Source organism: Anomaloglossus baeobatrachus, chromosome 1, assembly GCF_048569485.1.
Source record: "Anomaloglossus baeobatrachus isolate aAnoBae1 chromosome 1, aAnoBae1.hap1, whole genome shotgun sequence".
Classification (NCBI taxonomy): Eukaryota; Metazoa; Chordata; class Amphibia; order Anura; family Aromobatidae; genus Anomaloglossus; species Anomaloglossus baeobatrachus.
In genome coordinates this window covers 110,862,791-110,883,469 of record NC_134353.1, presented here as the reverse complement: position 1 = coordinate 110,883,469, position 20,679 = coordinate 110,862,791, and the positions used below count along the sequence as shown (strand labels likewise).

General features: G+C 44.1%; 1 protein-coding gene across 1 annotated transcript in view; it reads right to left on the bottom strand.

Moving 5' to 3' along the window:
- Positions 1-20,679, bottom strand: part of NWD2 (NACHT and WD repeat domain containing 2) — a 339,135-nt gene that overhangs the window by 39,769 nt on the left and 278,687 nt on the right. Inside the window, exon 4 of the mRNA XM_075346953.1 lies at positions 14,411-14,614. Within this exon, the coding sequence (XP_075203068.1) occupies positions 14,411-14,614 (204 nt within the window). The remainder of the gene's footprint in view (positions 1-14,410; positions 14,615-20,679) is intronic.

Here is a 20,679-nt window from a genome sequence, read left to right as displayed (position 1 = left end):
GCCTCCCCCATGGGTCACCGCACAGCCTTGTATATTTTATAATAGCTGTGCTGGACATTGCAGTAAGACCGGGGCCACACGGGGACTAATGCGATCCTCGCATGACAGTCGGCTCACGCTGGCAGCACAGCAGGAGCCGAGTGTCATGCGAGTGTCACTGTGACTGAGGTACGATCATGCGATCGGACCTCAGCTGCGGAGGACGGGCCGGCACTGAGGAGGGGCAGGCCAGCGCTGAGGAGGAGAGGGAGGGATTTATCTCCCTCTCTCCTCCATAGCCGGCTATTGCCATTCACTGGTGTACCGTAAGTGCAGTGCAATCTTTCTCTCACCCCATAGACTTGAATGGGTGTGAGAGAAAGAGTCTCGCCTTACAGTCGCAGCATGCTGCAATTGTTTTCTCGGTCCGATTGGCACCGAGAAAATAATCGCTCATGTACGCTGACACATGTTAATATTGGTCCGAGTGGAATGCAATGTTTTATCGCACTCCACTCGGTCCAATTTTCATGCCGTGTGTCTTAGGCCTTAGACCCAGCAGTAGAGGGCTGAACGCTAGGCATTGCCACTACAAACTGTGTGGAGCGGGTTCTGGTACACAATGAATGAGACAGCATGCTGCACTTCATGGCCTCTGCTTATTGCGTCCTAAGGAAGAAGACCCAAGAGGTATGCTACCTGTCTGTGGAAGGGAATACACTTTTCAGAATAATGGGAAGTTGTTCATTTTGTCTAGTATTTGGCCAGTTTATGGGTATGATCACATTGCTTTTTTTGCTGCATTTTTGCTGTGTTTTTTTTTTTTTTCATGAGTTTTATGCTGCTTTTTACAATACCAGAAAAAGTTATGAGATTTCAGAAATTTCATGCACTCACACTTGTTTTTTTTCCTGACTAGAATGGAAAACTGCTGCGTGTTTTAAAGAAGTACTGTAGGATGTCAATTTCAGCATTTTGTTGCTATTTTTGCTGTGTTTTTGTTGCGCTTTTTTGACGCTTTTTTTCCCCTCCTTTTATGGTGAATGAAACTAACTTTATTTAAACATGTACTGTAGACAAATGACACACCAAAAACACAGTGGAAAAACGCAGCAAAAATGGCTTTTTGTAAGCAGCTTTTTTACTGCCAAGAGAGCAGGTTTTGCTGCAGAAAAAAGCAGCAAAAAGCAACAAGTGAACATACCCTAAAGAGAAGGAGCACCATTTTGGCTGGAATAGATTGCAGACACCATGTGTCACACTAGGTATGGGGAAGTGAAAGGCAAAAGGGAAGTGAAGGGAAACACTGTGTCTAGGGAAGGGGCAGATGGTGACCCCCGACCAAACCTACCACTGGCCTCTGGCTTTCCTCATCCCCCTTGAAATAATCCCTAGGTAGGGAGTGGATAGAATGAGCGCGTAGTCAACCCCGCTAAACTCTAAATAAGGCCTGCAACACACATTCGTGCCGCCGGTACGTGTTTGGGACTTTTTGACACGCACCGGCGGCACGAACACACGTGCACCAATGTTATCCTATGGTAACAGGCACACACACGTAAAGCCACATGGAACGTGTGTCCGTGTGGTTTCTACATGTGTGCGTTTTTTAACACGGATGACATGTCCGCGTTTCATCGGCATCACGCAGACATGGACCCACTAAGGTCAATGGGTCCGTGTCTGCACGTACGTGACATGGACGTGTGTTTTCCGTACGGTCCGTGTGTTTATTTTTTTTTAAAAAAATGGTGAAACGGCTCAAGACACACGGACCGCACACGGACAAGACACATACGTATCTCACGCATACACGGACATTCAACACGCATGGCAAGCATACGCAATCACACTGATGTCACACGTACCAGAGAAACGGACATCCAAAACGGAACACGGACCTGAAAAACGGACCGCGAGACACGCACGTGTTTTTTGCGGACGTGTGTTTCAAGCCTAACACACAGGAAAATACTAAGAGGGGAAAGTAAACAAATAACTTTTTATCTCCAGATGACTCAGGGAGAGGAACTGTTAACAACAACAAAGTTTTCTCCAGATGAATACTAGCTGACTTCTTGAACTGAAGACTTGTTAAGGCTATTAGACCTATCACCAGCACAGCGTAAAGGGGAATGAGGTAAAGACACCAAGGGAAGTGCTGAATATTAACAGCTGAACAGGTGAGGAAATCCGCAAGGTCCTAAAGAGAAAGGGATAAACCCCAAGCAGGGAAAAAGAGAAAGTCAGAGACCAACTTGTGTAGCCAAACACTGCAACCTTCTACAGCTTGAAACTATAGGACTATCTATCAAGCGTGACACACTCCTGACACCATATCACATTTGAAGAACCTTTTACATAGCAAAACTGCAGAAATGCCACAAGTTATCACTTTTTGGAAACTACCCCTCTAGAGGAATTTATCTAGGTGTGTTGTGAGTATTTTTAACCCTCGGGCGATTCAAAGAATTGTATAACATTGGGCTGAGTAAATGAAAATGACCATTTTTTTTCCGCTAATATGTTTCTTTGGCTCCAAGTTTTTAATTTTCAAAAGGGGTAATTGCAAAAAATGAACAATGCAAATCCTTATGCAATGTCTCCCGAGTACGCTGATACCCGATATGTGGTTCCAAACTAGTTTTGAGGCACAGTGTAAAGTGAAGAAGTGAAGGTGCAACATATTATAGTGCACATTTCGCTGAAATGGTTTGCGGCTGCCATGTCACTTTTGGTAGAACCCTTCAGGTGTCAGGACAGCATAACCACCAATAATTGACCCCATCCTAAAAACTATACCTCTCAATGAATTCATCTAAAGGATACTTTACACGCTGCGATATCAGTATCGATATTGCTAGCTAACGTACCCGCCCCCGTCGGTTGTGCGACACGGGCAAATCGGCGGCCGTAATCTGTTTTTTTTCCGTATTACGCCAGATCCGGCTTCCATTACAAAACATGCCGTATGGCGCTGGATCCGGCGTGATACGTTTTTTTTTGCCGGACACAAAAACGTCCACCTCTGCGTTCCATCCGGCCGCTGGTCAAGCAAATTTTGCCACATCCGGCAAAAGCCGGATGGAACGCTTTTGCTGCAGCAAAACCTATGGTAAAACAGGTTTTGCTGCATGTTTTCTGCAACAAAAAGAATTGCATGTCACTTCTTCTACACAGGTACCTGTGGTTTTTGCCATAGATAATGGTCAACAATCCAGGGAACAACCTGCGGAAAAACCGCGGCAATACCGCGCAAAAATCGCAGCAATAACTCATGCAGTTTTCGGGTGCGGTTTCCATTTTCTAGTGCACACAGGGCATAAGATAGTCTGGCTGTAATCCGCCGAACCGAACTTCCAAAAGTCTGCTGATCTCTAGTGCTGAGCTTTCAGTTTGGTGAGTGCTTGCTCAGTCATCCAATCTGGTTCTGAGAGGTGCTGGATTCAGGTGTTCCATGTTCCCTGTGATTGCACAGCTACTTAGCTTAGCAGTCTGTCGTGTCCCGGGGCAGCCGGGCTGCTCGGAACCGGATGATCCGTGGCTCAAGGGGTTCTGGATCCGGGAGCACCATCGACCAATTTTAAATGAAAATAAAATTAAAAATAAAGTCCGACTACGCCACTTGCGGTTTGTGGCCAGGGATGGTAGGGCCGCCGCTGCGGGTTCCCGCTGGAGATGATTGATAGGGGCAGCGTGGATGGTGAAGCCCACCGCGAGCAGGGGTTTTTCCCCAGGGGCAGGTGAAGGGTTAACATGGAGGCGCACGGCAATAAATCAGTCCAGACAAGGAGTGCAGTTTGGTTGTTTTTACTTACTGGGTTCGCACCCTGGAGATGTTCTGGATCCCAGGTGTGCCCGTATCCTTGATACCTGTGTCAGCCAACCTGGTGCCACTCTCCCACCTTTGCACTCTCGAGTATTTGTCAGTCCTCCTTGGCATGGAGCTCCTAGAGGTCCTTCTGGTGTCTGGGTCCTGCCGCAGGTAGCTTGGACTATTTAAGGGAATATGTCCCGGTCCTCCCTTTGCTGCTGTTGCCTCGGACGTTAGTGGTGGCAGATGAGTCTTGGAAACCCAGCCGCCTGGCATAGTTAACAGATGGCTTGAAGTCCTGGTCTGTACTGGGATCTGCACCCCATGCGTGCAAAGTACTGGGAGCCCTGGATGTCCACCCCACAGGATCCCTCTGTCCTTGGAGCTTGCTCTCTCGCTCTCCAGCTACTTTCTCTTCTGAGTGGCTGATCTTTCTTCATAGTTTTTAAGGTTGAAGGGAGACTCTAAGTCCATCTAGTTCAACCCGTAGCCTAACATGTTGATCCAGAGGAAGGCAAAAAAACCCCAATGTGTCAAACAGCTCCAATGGGGAAAAAAATTCCTTCCTGACTCCACATACGGCAATCAGACTAGTTCCCTGGATCAACACCCTGTCATAAAATCTAATATACATAACTGGTAATATTATATTTTTCAAGAAAGGCGTCCAGGCTCTTCTTAAATGTTAGTAGTGAATCACTGATTACAACATCATGCGGCAGAGAGTTCCATAGTCTCACTGCTCGTACAGTAAAGAATCCTCGTCTGTGGTTATGATTAAACCTTCTTTCCTCGAGACGTAGCGGATGCTCCCGTGTTCCAGTCGCAGGCCTAGGTGTAAAGAGATCTTTGGAAAGGTCTCTGTACTGTCCCCTCATATATTTATACATTGTGATTAGATCCCCCCTAAGCCTTCGTTTTTCCAAACTAAATAACCCCAAGTTTAATAACCTGTCTTGGTGTTGCAGCCCACCCATTCCTCTAATAATCTAGGTTGCTCTTATATCTACCTGTAAGATTATGCTATTTATAACCTTCTATACTTTTGCTAACAAGAAAAGCATCCATTCCTCTCTTAAACTCATTCAGTGAGTTGGCCATCACCACTTCCTCAGGAAGAGAGTTTCAGAGCCTCACTGCTCTTACCATGAAGAACCCTCTTCTATGCTGATGTAGGAATTTTCTTTCCTCCAATCGAAGAGAATGCCCCCTTGTTCTTGTCATAGTCCTTGGTACAAATAGATCATGGGAGAGATCTCTATATGGCCCTCCTGATATATTTGTACATATTTATTAGGTCTCCCCTAAGTCTGCTCTTTTCTAGAGTAAATAGACCTAATTTTGATAACCTTTCTGTGTATTGTAATGCACCCACTCCATTTATTATTTTAGTAGCCCGCCTCTGAACCCTTTCAAGTTCAGTAATGTCTTTCTTGAGCATCGGTGCTCAAAATTGCACACAATACTCCAAGTGTGGTCTGACGAGTGATTTGTACAGAGGGAGAATGATGTTTTCATCTCGTGCCCCCAGACCTCTTCTAATGCATCCCATCACCCTATTTGCTTTGGTGGCTGCTGCCTGACACTGGGCACTCCAATTTAGATTCTTATTGACTAAGATGCCTAAGTCTTTTTCCATGTCTGATTTCCCCAGCGGTTTCCCATTTAGTAAGTAATCGTAGCATCTGTTTCTCCTTCCCACGTGCATAACCTTACACTTATCTGTGTTAAACCTCATTTGCCATTTTCAGCCCAATTCTCCAATTTACTCAAATCCATCTGTAGTTGCAAACTGTCCTCCTTTGTGTTAACTACCTTACATAGTTTTGTATCATCTGCAAATACTGATATTTTACTTTGTAAACCATCCACCAGATCATTAATAAATATATTAAATAGTAGGGGGCCCAATACAGACCCCTGTGGCACCCCACTAGTAACCCTGGCCCAATCTGAGTATGCGCCATTAATAATTAATAATAATTCATTCTACTCAGGTCTTTGCTACTTTCAGTGTGTCTCAAGATTGTCTGTCTTGACACCTTTCCTTTTACTACCGCTCACTTCTTACTCCTCTCCTCTCTACTCCTTTCTCTCTCACTGTCTTCCGCAGACTAGCCACACTTCCCAGGTCACTCTCTCCTCCCCCAGGTCTGGTCCCTCCCTTCCCAGTTGGTTGGCTGCCTGTTAGCTCACAGTGCCCAGCCCTGTCACCTGGTTCTAAGGGGGGTCTCCCACCCTGCTTGCGAGTGTATATGTCCTGGTGTGCTAGTGTGTGTGTGTGTGTGTGTGTGTACTGACTGGCACAGTCACGTAGGACCCGAGCTGTTACCTTGTTTTTGTGACACCTGGTTACCGCAGGGGCGTCACAAGTCTCTCCCAGAACTCCTGAATTCTTGTGCTCTACCTTGTTCTAATTGTTGCTTTCTGACCCTGGAATGTGACCTGACTATGTCTAAGGGGTACTTTGCATGTTGCGACATTGCTACTGCGATCTCGTCGGGGTCAAATCGAAAGTCACGCACATCTGGCGCCAGTAACGACGTCGCAACGTGTAAAGCCTAGATGCACCGATAAACGATCGCAAAAGCGTCGTAAATCGGTGATCTGTGTAGTGTCGGTCATTTCCATAATTTCGCTGCAGCGACGGGTACGATGTTGTTCCTCGTTCCTGTGGCAGCACACATCGCTGTGTATGAAGCCGCAGGAGCGAGGAACATCTCCTTACCTGCGTCCCGCCTGCAATGTGGAAGGAAGGAGGTGGGCGGGATGTTTACGTCCCGCTCATCTCCGCCCCTCCGCTTCTATTGGCCGCCTGCCGTGTGACATCGCTGTGACGCCGCACGACCCGCCCCCTTAGGAAGGAGACGTCGCAGGGCAGGTAAGTCCGTGTGAAGCTGCCGTAGCGATAATGTTCGCTACGGCAGCTATCACAAGAGATCGCACCTGCGACGGGGGCAGGGACTATCGCGCTCAGCATCGCTACAATCAGCTAGTGATGTCGCAGCGTGCAAAGTACCCCTACGTTTAGTCTGTATACCCACAATGTGTCCTCCTGGTTTTCTGTCTCCAGACCGTGACTTGACTATGCCTTAATTTACTCCCTGTATCACTGATGTGTCCTCCTGGTATTCTGACCCCGGCCCATTACTTGACTATATCTCAGTTTACTTCTTGTATCCACAACAAGCTCTCCTGATATCTGACTTTGGATAATTCAACTATCCTGCCTTCAGACTTGCCTGTGAGTAAGTGACTAGCGTCACATCTACTTTTTTCGGTGGTCTTTTTTATTCTTTTGTGTACTGCTTGATACCAAGGTGACCGCTCACCTTAACTCTGTTAGAGGTGGCTAATTTCCTAGGAAAGGAGAAGATTCTTCCATGATCTATGCTTCGGAGCCTACAAACGTTGTTCTGAAACTGGACGGATCGCCATCTTCTGTGCCCCGGAGCTTCACTGATACTGCAGAGTTGAAGGCTGGAAAGTTTAGACAACTCCTTCAAAGGTATAAATTCTTTTTTACATTTCTGCCATTTGTTTCTCTTTTTTTTTCTCTACATTTGCTTCATGCAAAAGGAACAGATTAGTCAATACTGAGATTTTATCCACAAAAGAAGCATGGCTGTTAACTTCCACCTTCCTGTCTTTAGGATGAACTCTTGCTTTTAGCCAGCAAATATGAGAATATGCTCAAATACGGAACCTTCAACAAAGCTTCATGATGGATTCTTTCGAGTCTTGATCATGCCATTAGACCCAACATAGTCATTATTCATCGCTTATGCGAGCGAACATAACATTTCCTTATGATTTACTTCTTTGATCTTTTGGATTGTAAATTGGGCTTGGCTGTGTTTTTCTTTTCTATACTATATCATAAATGTCATAAAATGTAGTCATTAAAGGAAATCTGTCAGTAGAACCAACCTTGGCAGTGATTATTTGTCTCATGCTGGTAACACCTCTTTTCATTTAACCCCTTCACCATACAAAGATTTTTGTTTTTTTTTCCCTCTTCTTCCAAGAGCCATAACTTTTTTTATTTTTAAAGTTTACTTTTTATTGATTTTACTTGAAGCCTTCACGGTCTGATTGCTTCTGCTGCTTAGAGCGATGCTTCAGCACCGCTCCGTACAGCAGAGTCAAGGGGTAGCATGGGATAACAGGGGGCCGGGGCTCCTAAACTAGCTCTCAGGCTGGGGAACCATAGCTGTCCCTTATCCCAGAGATACATCTGATGGTGAGAATGTCTGAGCTGCCTTCCTACCCCTGCTCCTGACCAGCCCTGATCTAGTATCCTCTCCCTCCCTACTCCAGTGGATGGGTCAGGACAGCAGCATGTAAACACCAACAGTGATAGACAAACAGGAGAACCAAAACTCTATCACACAGCACACAGAGTAATCAGACATGTGATAAAGTGGAAAACTAAAGAGTGCTTTACACGCTGCGACACCGCTAGCGATCTCGTTAGCGATGTAACACGCCAGATCGCACATACGATTTTTCGAGATCACATATGTGACCGGCGCTACAAAAATGACCTACAGTGCTGGCCAAAAGTATTGGCACCCCTGCAATTCTGTCAGATAATACTCAGTTTCTTCTTCAAAATGATTGCAATCACAAATTCTTTGGTATTATTATCTTCATTTATTTTGCTTGCAATGAAAAAACACAAGAGAATGAAACAAAAATCAAATCATTGATCATTTCATACAAAATTCCAAAAATGGGCCAGACAAAAGTATTGGCACCCTTAGCCTAATACTTGGTTGAACAACCTTTAGCCAAAATAACTGCGAACAAGCGCTTCCGGTAACCATCAGTGAGTTTCTTACAATACTCTGCTAGAATTTTAGACCATTCTTCTTTGGCAAACTGCTCCAGGTCCCTGAGATGTGAAGGGTGCCTTCTCCAAACTGCCATATTGAGATCTCTCCACAGGTGTTCTATGGGGTTCAGGTCTGGACTCATTGCTGGCCACTTTAGTAGTCTCCAGTGCTTTCTATCAAACCATTTTCTAGTGCTTTTTGAAGTGTATTTTGGGTCATTGTCCTGCTGGAAAACCCATGACCTCTGAGGAAGACCCAGCTTTCTCACACTGGGCCCTACATTATGCTGCAAAATTTGTTGGTAGTCTTCAGACTTCATAATGCCATGCACACGGTCAAGCAGTCTAGTGCCAGAGGCAGCAAAGCAACCCCAAAACATCAGGGAAACTCTGCCATGTTTCCATGTTTGACTGTAGGGACCGTGGTTTTTTCTTTGAATGCCTCTTTTTTTTTCCCTGTAAACTCTGTTGATGGCTTTTCCCAAAAAGCTCTACTTTTGTCTCATCTGACCAGAGAACATTCTTCGAAAACGTTTTAGGCTTTCTCAGGTAAGTTTTGGCAAACTCCAGCCTGGCTTTTTTATATCTCGGGATAAGAAGTGGGGTCTTCCTGGGTATCCTACCATACAGTCCCTTTTCATTCAAACGCCGACGGATAGTACGGGTTGACACTGCTGCACCCTCGGACTGCAGGGAAGCTTGAACTTGTTTGGATGTTAGTGGAGGTTCTTTATCCACCATCCGCACAATCTTGCGTTGAAATCTCTCGGCAATTTTTCTTTTCCTTCCACATCTAGGGAGGTTAGCGACAGTGCCATGGGCTTTAAACTTCTTGATGACACTGCGCACCGTAGACACAGGAACTTTCAGGTCTTTGGAGATGGACTTGTAGCCTTGAGATTGCTCATGCTTCCTCACAATTTGGATTCTCAAGTCCTCAGACAGTTCTTTGGTCTTCTTTCTTTTCTCCATGCTCAATGTGCTACACACAAGGACACAGGACAGAGGTTGAGTAAACTTTAATCCATGTCACCTGGCTGCAAGTGTGATTTAGTTATTGCCAACACCTGTTAGGTGCCACAGGTAAGTTACAGGTGCTGTTAATTACACAAATTAGAGAAGCATCACATGATTTTTCAAACAGTGCTAATACTTTTGTCCACCCCCTTTTTTATGTTTGGTGTGGAATTATATCCAATTTGGCTTTATGACAATTTTTTTTTAATTTTTTCATTGAAGACAAATTAAATGAAGATAATAATACCAAAGGATTTGTGATTGCAATCATTTTCAGGAAGAAATTGAGTATTATCTTACAGAATTGCAGAGGTGCCAATACTTTTGGCCAGCACTGCATGTGCAATCTCGGCAAATCTTATCTGCGATCTGGCGTGTCACATCGCTAACGAGATCACTAGTGATGTCGCAGCGCGTAAAGAACTCTTAAAGCAGGGAAGAAATAACCAGACAACAGGAGGAATACCACAGCACACCAAGCAACACGCCATAAATCACCAGACTGGAAAACAACAGCACACGGACCAGTGTAACAGAAAGCTATAGTCGACAAAGGAAGACAAATCCCTGCATCTTAAAAAGGTGGGGAGTACCTCTGATAGGTCTCCCGCAACATGTGATCAAAAAAGCTAACTAGCAGGCTAGCAGAAATAAACTCCTGCTAGACCGATCACTAATGGGAACACAGCTAGTTGATGCCTGAGCCTGCCTGTGCAACTCAGAAGCACTACAGAAAGTATAGTGAGGAGTTTCAGAATTTGTTTTCTGAACAGTGTCTGATACTACCATGACACTCAGCAGGTGTAGAGCAAAACGCTGTGTGACAAACAGAAATGCTGCCTCTCCTGTGCATGCTGGCATTCACAAGACGTTTGTCATAACAAAGGTCATCAGCTGACCCCCAGCTGTCATGACAATCAATCTGCGCCCCATGATCTTCTCACATGGCCCCAAATGGCGGAGGGGAATGGCGTGCTCCTTGATGGAGCGTGTTTATTCCCGCAGTCACAGATTGACAGCGCAATTTACCTAGTTAACAGGTGCAAGTGAATCTCCAATCCACCCGTGCCTGTTAGCTGCACATGTCTGATGATCATATCAGCCGTCTTGTGTGGGGAAAAATGCGGGCTCACCATGACCTTGGACATACAGGTACGTGAAAGGTCATGAAGGGGTTAAAGGAAATCTATTACCAGATTTTTCTACCCCATCTGAGAGCAGTGTGGTGTAGTGGCAGAGATCCTGATTCCAGCGATGTGTCACTTACTGAGCTGCTTGCTGTAATTTTGATAATATCACAAGATGAGATAAGATGTTTTATCTGCTGCAGATCTAACAGCTCACTGAATCTTGAGTTTTGTATAAGCCCTGCCACACCACTGATTGGCAGCTTTCTGCCCATGTACAGTGTATACAAAAAGCTGCCAATCATTGGTGGGGCGGGGTTTTTCAGAGCTTATGAAGGTGTAGGACTACTTGTTAGCAGATTTACTAGTCCTCTAATGATGATCTCCTATTAATAAAACTGATTTTATCAAAATTAAACTCAGTGGGCCAGTAAGTGGCACATCATTGGAATCAGGATTCATGTCTCTCTACCCTCATGCTGCTTCTCCGATACCGATAAGGTGGCAAAAACCTGATGACAAAATCCCTTTAAAATAAGCTCTGGAGGCAAATTCTTGGGGAGATCTGTGTCTGATTCATAGATCTTAACAGTTCATTTACTTACATAACTAAGAATATCGTGGATTTCTCAGGAAAAAGACATCACAGCGCAGATATCAAGGTATCACTTTTACACATCTTCCTATGACCTACATTCCCATATAGACGGCTTAGGAGGGCTGATCCTACTGATACATTCCTTTTAAACAAGTCAAATGGACAGTTTCATTCCCAGAACCAGAAGCTCACTTCATATGTGCATGTTTTTTTTTGTTTTTTAGCATTTAGCAGGTAAACTTCCTTACAATAAGTATTTTATAAGTATAACATAATAATTATATTCTCATGACATGGGAATATCACATAAGTCTTTAACAATAATAATAGTAATAATAATCACAAAGTGGGGTTACAGTCTACAGGGTAATAGCTCCAGTGGTGGTGAGGTGACACTGGTGTCATTGCAGGCTGTAAGCTAAAATAAAAAACACCATTGCTTCTACTAATAATAGAAATACTTGGTACGAGTGTATAATAGGAATCCCCACTCTCAAGTGTCAGCGGGCTGTGAGAGTGTATCTGCTCAATCAGTAGTAGGAACGTTTACAGTGTGTGCCCTGCACTCTGCACAATATTATCAGGTAATCCACCCCTCTATATCACTGATCCCGTGATATCCCAAGAAAACATGGGTACAAGTTAATATAGCTTCAGGATATTCTGCTGGACTGACCCATCCACCTGCGCAAAGACCACAAACAAGAGGACGATAGGTTTACCAGTCATGGTGAAGTAATCCTGAGGTGGCAGAGGGTGGACGTGAGGTCAAACACTGTGATGGGATCCAGCATTGAGAGCGCCCTGGTTGGCAGCAGCTTTCAAAAACAAATGGCACTGCCTCAGTGACATTTTGTCATGACCCTGACTTAGGGAAGGTCTGGCGTGAGGTAAAACACACAACAGACAGGGATTTTACAAACAAGGGTACACCGGGGACACATTAACAACAGTCAGCCCTGGTACTAGTGAGAGGGAAGATGGACACCTCCTCCATTTACCTACCACTATACCTTGCACTCCAAGCCATTCCCTATACAGGTTTCTCACCTGTCGCCGAGCAGGAACTTGAATCCCTGAGAGACCCTGCAGTATGCCCTGGCTAGTGAGTGGGAAGGTAAGCATCGCTAGTCCCACTGCTGCACTAAAACAACACACCAAGAAAACGTAAGACAGACGGGGGAAAACAATAACAGAATAAAGCCCCTTTCACACATCAGTTTTTTGCAATCAGTCACAATTCTTCGAATTTTGAAAAAAACGGATCCGGCAACTGATGCCGCTGGATCCGTTTTTTTTCTATTTGACTTGTGTTAGCGACGGATGGCCTCCCGTTTCATCCGTCATTCGACGGATCCGTCGAAAATTGTCCGGCCGACGGAGACAATGTTCAAAGTAACGTCTTTTGTCTACGTCAAAAAATCAGACAGTGATGGATCCATCTCCATCCGTCGTTTGGTAGAATGGATGCCTATGGGCACAGGATCCGTTGTAATCTGTCAACTCATGGAATCAGGCGACGGATTCTGTTCTTTTAAACTGAGCATGCTCCAATTATTATTTAGCCACCAGCTAGTTGGATCAGTCAAAAAATGGATCCGTCGCATCAGTTTTACCACAATCTGCGAGGGATTCGTCGAGAAAACGGATTGTGACTGACGGCACAAAAAACTGATGTGTGAAAGGGGCCTAATTCCAACCACTAGGCTGCAGTCAGGCACTAGTACAGCAGCCTACACCGCTACCAACAGCTAGGGCTTCAGCAGCTCCTTCCACTTCCAGGCCCAGAATCCAAATGAATGAGCGAATAACCGGCACCCTCTGCTGGAACCTGGCAGTGGTTCCAAACCAGAAACACGTGACCAGGAGTCAGAAGCTGTTGGCAAGGAAAACAGACATTAATCCTTGCAACACCCAAAGAAAGAAAACATGTTTAATGTAAAATCTCAGATGACAATGAGAGACTCTAGTCCTGATCCTGTCACTAGTCTCAAAATACAGAGAGATGGCCGTGACACATTACTGCAAAACTAAGGAAGTCTGTGAAAATGCCAGAAGTAGCAAACTTTTGTGCGAATTTGAGTTGTGCAAACATTTTGTAACTTATCAAAGTACTTTACGCTAGATTTCTGGTTCAAAAGCTATTATGATTTGGTGCCCACTGGTCTATAAAAAAATCACAAACACCATACATTTCTTTTTATCATCCGAGAAAATCACTGATGTAATTCTGATGGTAAAAACTGACACACGAAGCAAACACTGATCAAACTCGGATCCACAACACTCATGAAAATTGGATAGTTTTTTTGCGTGTTAGAGAAATCACCTGAATGGCCCGCCCCACCACCTTGCGGAGCTGCCGCCCCACCACCCTGCGGAGCTGCCGCCCCACCACACTGCGGAGCCGCCGCCCCACCACCGTGCGGAGCCGCCGCCCCACCACCGTGCGGAGCTGCCGTCCCACCACCCTGCGGAGCTGCCGCCCCACCACCCTGCGGAGCTACCGCCCCACCACCCTGCGGAGCCGCCGCCCCACCACCGTGCGAAGCCGCCGCCCCACCACTGTGCGGAGCCGCCGCCCCACCACTGTGCGGAGCTGCTGGCCTACCTACACCCCACCTACTGTCTCCTCCCCAAAACCCTTTATAATGTAAGCCCGCAAGGGCAGGGTCCTCTTCCCTCTGTACTAGTCTGTCTATTGTAACTTATATATGTATTCTGTATGTAACCCCCTTCTCATGTACAGCACCATGGAATCAATGGTGCTCTATAAATAAATAATAAAAATGAAATTTGGTTCTTATTAAATGCTACTCGTGGTCTACAAAAGTTAGAAACAATTAGTATTTTTGTCTCTGAGAAATACAAAAAAGTGCTCAAATCTTGTAAAAGGAAAAGCTATTTTCTTTTGACCCTTCGTAACAATTTTAATTCATGTGCATGGAGTGGATCATAGATAAATCTCGCGCACCTGTGAAGATTTATCTATGATCCACTCCATGCACATGATCCAGATCTTCGGAATTTGTACTTACAGGGTTGTGGTGATTCCTCAGCAGTTCTGACTTTGGCTTGAGGTAATACGCAGGAGGCACAGCATTTTCGTCTCTGCAGTACCATTCTTCCAGAGTCCTTGTATCCAGCTTGGCCTCAATGGCAGCGTCCAGAATCATTTCAAACTCCGATGACTCCACTTCCCCGGGGATTCGGATGGTTCCATACTTTTCTCCGAGCAGACCCTGCACAATAGAATTAGCAGAGTTTAGATCTGACATATCGGGATCCCTATGGAGTTTGGATAATCAAGCTTAGCAACAGCAATGGAAATGAATCAGTTCTGTGGCACCAAATGAAGCAGTGTGAATAGAGCTTACAGGGGATAAATCAACTGAACAACCTGAGTCTTGATTTTAATGTTGTGAAGCCAGGCGTACCAATATTCAGCCACTGGGGCTATCCTTCCTCCGAGATGAAGGTTACTTGTATCTCCGGGACGGCTCGACACGACAAGATACAAATATTTTCTCGAGTCATAAAACTCAGAATCTCCCAAGAGAGTTACACTATAGAGCAGTAATCGCCAACCTGTGTTTCTCCAGCTGTTGCAAAAACACATCTCCTGCGGGGCATGTTGGGAACTGTAGTTTTTCAACATCTGGAGACACACGGGTTGAAGTCCATTGATACAGAAGATACATTTTCAGTTTTGTCGGCTTTTTTCTATTTTGCAGTTTAAAATAAAGAGGGATTTTTTGCTTCAGGCCATCAATAATGTGTTTATTGATTATCTTGGAGGGAAATGTTTTCTTTATTAGAAAAGCAGAAAATGTGTGAGATGTCCGTAGTAGGTTTATTGTTGATATTCTGCTTCTAAGTTAAAGCTCGAATGTCACTGTAATCAAAATGTAGCTGTCTGGAACAGTAATCCAGTCCACAATCAGCCATCTAATGACAACCAGGGGAAATAAACAGGCTTGGAGCAGATCTGTCTCATTCCTCTGAGACAGGCAGCGTGTATGGAAAAGAGATTTATAGAGGACCTGTCTCTTGCCAAAATATGGAATTTGTATTTACATGGCGTAAATGTCACCAGATACAGCAGATGCAGAATCGTCATGGGACCTCGTGTGGATTACATCCAACCTGGGTGTTTTGGGGGTTAATAAACGGGGGGAACAAGGGTGGGTTTATTGTATTTTATTTCAAATAAATGATTTTGTTGGTGTCTTTTATTTCTTTTCAGTTACAGATTAGTAATGGGGGTCTGATAGATGCCTCCCATTACTAATCTAGGGCTTAGTGGCAGCTGTGTGCTGTTATTAATCCCTTATTACCCCAATTGCAACTGCACCAGGGCAATCATAAGAGCTGGGTAAAGATCGGGGCTGTCACATCTAATGGATGGTATGGAGCTCCATCTGGTGGCCAGGAATGGTAATGAAGCTGAGTTTGAATCTGAGATTCAGACAGGTGATGTTTGTCTTTCCTGACGGTCCTGAAGAAGGGGACAGTGGCTCCTGAAACGCGTAGACCTGGATGAAAATAAAAATACATTAATCTAAACATCTGTCCCAGTGATCTTTTGGCGCAGTATTAAACACCCCTCTCTCTTGCTCTCTGTTATTCAGACAGATGATGGAATTAATTGGGAATCCAGGAAGTCCTATTGCAGATCAGCCTAGTTTATTTAGGAGAGCATTTTGTGCCTGGCGGTCACCGGTGATAAATGTTCCTGCCTGCTTCTGAAGATGGCTGGGAGTTTTCCCTTCTGTTTTCCCCATTTATTTGGTGCCTAAATCTACTCCAGATAAGTTTACTGTTTTTGTTCTTAATTGCTGGATTTGCACTTAAGAGTGTTTCTGAATATTCCATTTGGTTCTGTGTTTGGTTTCTTGTATGTGAGGAGCTGTCTTTCTGCTTTTGTGAGCAGGGCAGTTCCTCCAGCAACAAATGGAGCTTGCTCCCTATTCATATATGGAGTATTTGCACTTTAGAATATTATTTGTTCTGTGATTTTGTTTCTTCCCATTATATCTGTAGTTCTGTTTAAAGTGTCTAGCACAAGAGTACCTGATATAGTGGGGAAGAGACTGTGTGGTCTTAAATCTTTTTCCTATCAGGAGATTGGTACATTTCTGCAGGGTTTTTGCTGGCCGCAATCAGTTATCTGTCCTGTTCTTTGTAGTAAGTCGGGCTTCACCTTTTGCTGATCTATATTTTCTGTGTATAGTGTTTTCTTACATCACCGTTGTTGCATGTTGGGGGCTTGCTATTTCTTTGGGGACTGCTCCGAGGCAAGTTAGGATTCCTCATTTCTATCTTTGAGGTGCAGCAAATTTCTCAGGCAGTGACGAGGTGTCTACGTGTGTTAGGATCATTCCACTGCTACTTCTAGTGTTGTCTGATAGGGGATTGCGGTCAGCTCAGTTTCCAACTACTCTTGTGGTTTTGTTTTTTCCTTATTAATGGGATTTTTTGTGATCGTCCATGGTTACCAGATCATAACACTTGGGCAGCTGCAGACTGCTATTTTGAGGCTGGGGGAGCCCAATAAGCATGGGCCTCCACAGCCTGAGAATAACAGCCCTCAGCTGTCAGCTTTATCATAGCTGGGTATCAAAATTGTGGGGGACCACATGGAATTTTTTTAAATTATTTGTTTAAATAATTAAAAAAAATCTGCACCAGTTCCTCTTATTTTGATACACAGCCAAGTTAAGCACACAGCTGGGGCTGCAGCCTGTAGCTTTATGCTTTATCTGTGTTGGGTATCATAATATGGGAAAAAACTATGGCAATTTTTTTTATTGAATTATTTATTCTTACACCAATTTAGATGCAGACAGTGCCTCTGATTGGTTTCAGTCAGATAGAAGTTAGGAGCGCTGTTCGACTGCAACCAATCAGAGGCACGAGGACTGCCGGTGGGCAAAGACAGCAGTGCATATGCTTGAAGATAATGAGCGGACCCAGATATAGAGTGAGCGGCCTGAAAACAGAGTTACAGCTGCATGGAAGACCATTAAGTATAAAGCGCTTGCTTTATTCTTATGATTTTTTTTTTTATTACCTGAGTGGCTGGACCTGGATAGTTACCCGGAGTTCCCTGAGAACTGCAGGCCCAAGGTAGGTGCTCGGGTTCTTTTGAACCCGAGCGGATCTAGACTTTTACAGTCTGGGTCCGCTCATCACTAGCAATAACAGAACACAATAGCTTAGGACAATTTAGAAACTTGACTAGAAAGTGGCCAACGTCTCTGTGGGCAACTTTTTTTTAGCCCAAAATATATGAATTTAACATGGGAAAAAAATATATATTTTTTTTAATTTTTAGAATGCGGTTTATTTTGAAATGTTGGACTGTCTAAAACACATTGTACATTGCTGGCTGCAGAATGAGTTAACAGTGAATCTGTCTACTCCTGAACAATTTTTCTAAGCTAAGTCTAACTGCAGTATAAAGTCTTTACACATTTGTTCTAGCATGTCTTCTACAAAGAGCTCTGACATGGCTGGAAACTATGAAGCACAATTCACAAGGATGGAATTTGTCTAGATTCTCTCCAATGAATTTTCTTTTTTTTCCACTAAGCTGAAATATGGCTCATCATTTTATATCTTAGCTTTTTGATGCCGTGCATTATGAGTAATTCCATAATATTGTCTCCAAATTAAAATGTTCACATGCTAAGGTTGAAAGGCTATGTGGAAATGAATGCTTTTAGTAAAAAACAGCCATTATTTACTACATTTCAGCTATGTAAACTATGTGTCATTCACTGTTGTTGAGGTCTTGGCTGTGTCTGTTTTGGAAAAGATGAATGGTAGCTAATATAGGTAACCAGAATTCGATAGGGTTGTCTCTTGCCCTTACGTCTCCTAAAAAACCCCCAATTCATTAGGCAGGAGTTCGTTTTAGGATTTGTCTGGAATTGTAATACTTCTTACAATAGGCCATGAAAATTAGATTGTTAGGGGTCCGACTTTGAGAACCCATGCTGATGAGATATTCAACCTCTTCCTGATGTAGGACATAACAGTACATCTTACATCAGGTGAGAGTATATGGAGCAAGCTCCCCGATACTTGAGTAACGAGCGTCTTGAGCACCGTGATGATCGATCTTCGTGTAGTGCCAAGCATGCTTTCTCATCACGAGTAAGAGATTCTTCAGTCTTCCATCCAAAGACTACTGACCTTCGCCATTTGCGCTACCTATTTCTAGTTGTCAACCCTTTTTAGAATACATTTTCCTAATCCTACAAATCTAAAATGACATTAGAAAGATCACAATAAAAAATGGTCCTAGGAAGTCATGAGCTACAGTCTTTAGGCTAAGGCCGATTTCATACATCAATGCAAAATGGAACGTTCTGGCATCAACCGCTGGATCTCCAGATCTGAGCTGCTTAGTAGGAATACATGAAGCAGCTGATTCAGGTATGGAGATCCGATGGTTCGGCAGAGTGTTCGGAGGCGAGAACCATCCATGATTCACAGTCTAATTGTGATACACCTAAGCATCTAGTAAACACGTTCTTGCTTCAGCGAGCCAATGGTGCTGTATATCTAAAATAATGATATGCCACTGAGCAGACAGCACATTAAATGCAGCAAAAATGACTTAAAAAGAGTCCAGAGATGGTTTTCATGGCCGAAGAGCAGGAAATTTATGGTTGTGTTCGGAGACCATAATACAGCAGCCGGCTTAGGCAGTAGGATTTATAACATCTAAAGTCATAATATTCATTATCTGAGCAAAGCATAATAAAAATTGCTGCTATTAAATATATCACATTCACATTGTATGAGTTTAGTTTTCTGTATGGATGACGATACATATTTACAGCCTGTGATTCCTGAAACTATATACCATGTAAGATAGATTTTCACAGGGCAATAACAACTACCAATATTTCTATGAAATGATGTAATAAAATGTAGACTATCCTGGCCAGAGTCATATTTTAGAGTCTTACAAGCTGTGTTCAATGTTACCCTCCACAGGTAGTGATTCTTCACGGATCCATTTCTGTAGAGCAGTTATATGACTATTTTCTTAGCAAGAGTCCACACTAGGTGTTCAGTAATGCAATAATTAGAAGACAAGGGAGTCATATCCTACGAAGACTTTGAAGATGCCCATGATGTTTTATTGTTTTGTCTTTATATGCATTACAATAAGCACATAAAGTATAAAAACCTCTGCAATGCTGTAGCCTTCATAGTATTCAAGTGTTTACAGAAGAAGAGACACATGTATGACCACTGGGGGTGCTGTGTACAGAACTGTCCATCGGTCCCGGTGATTCTATGGAAAGGAGTGGTAGCATATGTTTGAATGTTGCCCCAATCCATCTCTACAGCCATCTGGGGAGCAAAAATTGGGTACTCAGGACCCAGAGTAAAAAGCTGATTTTTACTACAGACAGCCATTGTTTGACATATTCTTTTCACTGCATTGGCTATCACCAAGTGTTCCCTTATGAGTTGCGGCCACCACCAGTGAGCCTTTATATACAGCATTCTAGAATACTGTATATAAGATCCCAGGCCGTGCGGTATAATGTAAAAAACAGCTTTCTAATACTAGGGGGCGGTCGGGTCCGATGCGTGTCGCTGGTCTCGGTCCGGAGCCTCCTCCATCTTGTGAGATTGTGTCCTCTGGCCCAGCCCTGTGTGCATGACGTATCCTGCGTCATTCACAGAGAAGCCTCAATTGCGCTGCTGCGCAGGCACACTTTGATCTGCACTGCTGAGGACAGATCAAAGAACTGTAGTGCGCATGCGTGGGCTGTTTTTGACCTTTCCTCGTGCCTGCACATTACAGTACTTTGTGCTGCTCTCAGCAGAACAGAGAAAAGTGCGCAGTAGCGCAATGGAGGCCTCTGTGTGAATGCGTCATGCACATGGGGCTGGGCAGAAGAACGGCGACTGCACAAGATGGAGGAGGCACCGGACCAAGAGCAGCAACAACCATCGGACCAGACCGCCCTCTAAGTGAGTATTATGACGCTACTTTTTATGTTCTACAGAGTGGCCTGGGCTCTTATATGCAGTATTCTGGAATGCCGTATATAAGGGCTCACTGGTGGTGGCCGTAGCTTATAAGGGAAAAACCTGATGACAGGTTCTCTTTCATAGAATATGTAGTATTCTATTATGGCCATTCAGAATAAACAGAATATGAGTCACTTGGTTATATGCCTTCAATAGTTGTCAGCTTTTCTTCATTCCTTTCCTAAAAACATGAACATTATTCAGTTTCTGTTACTTGCCACATCCTGTATCGAACGCCAAGCAC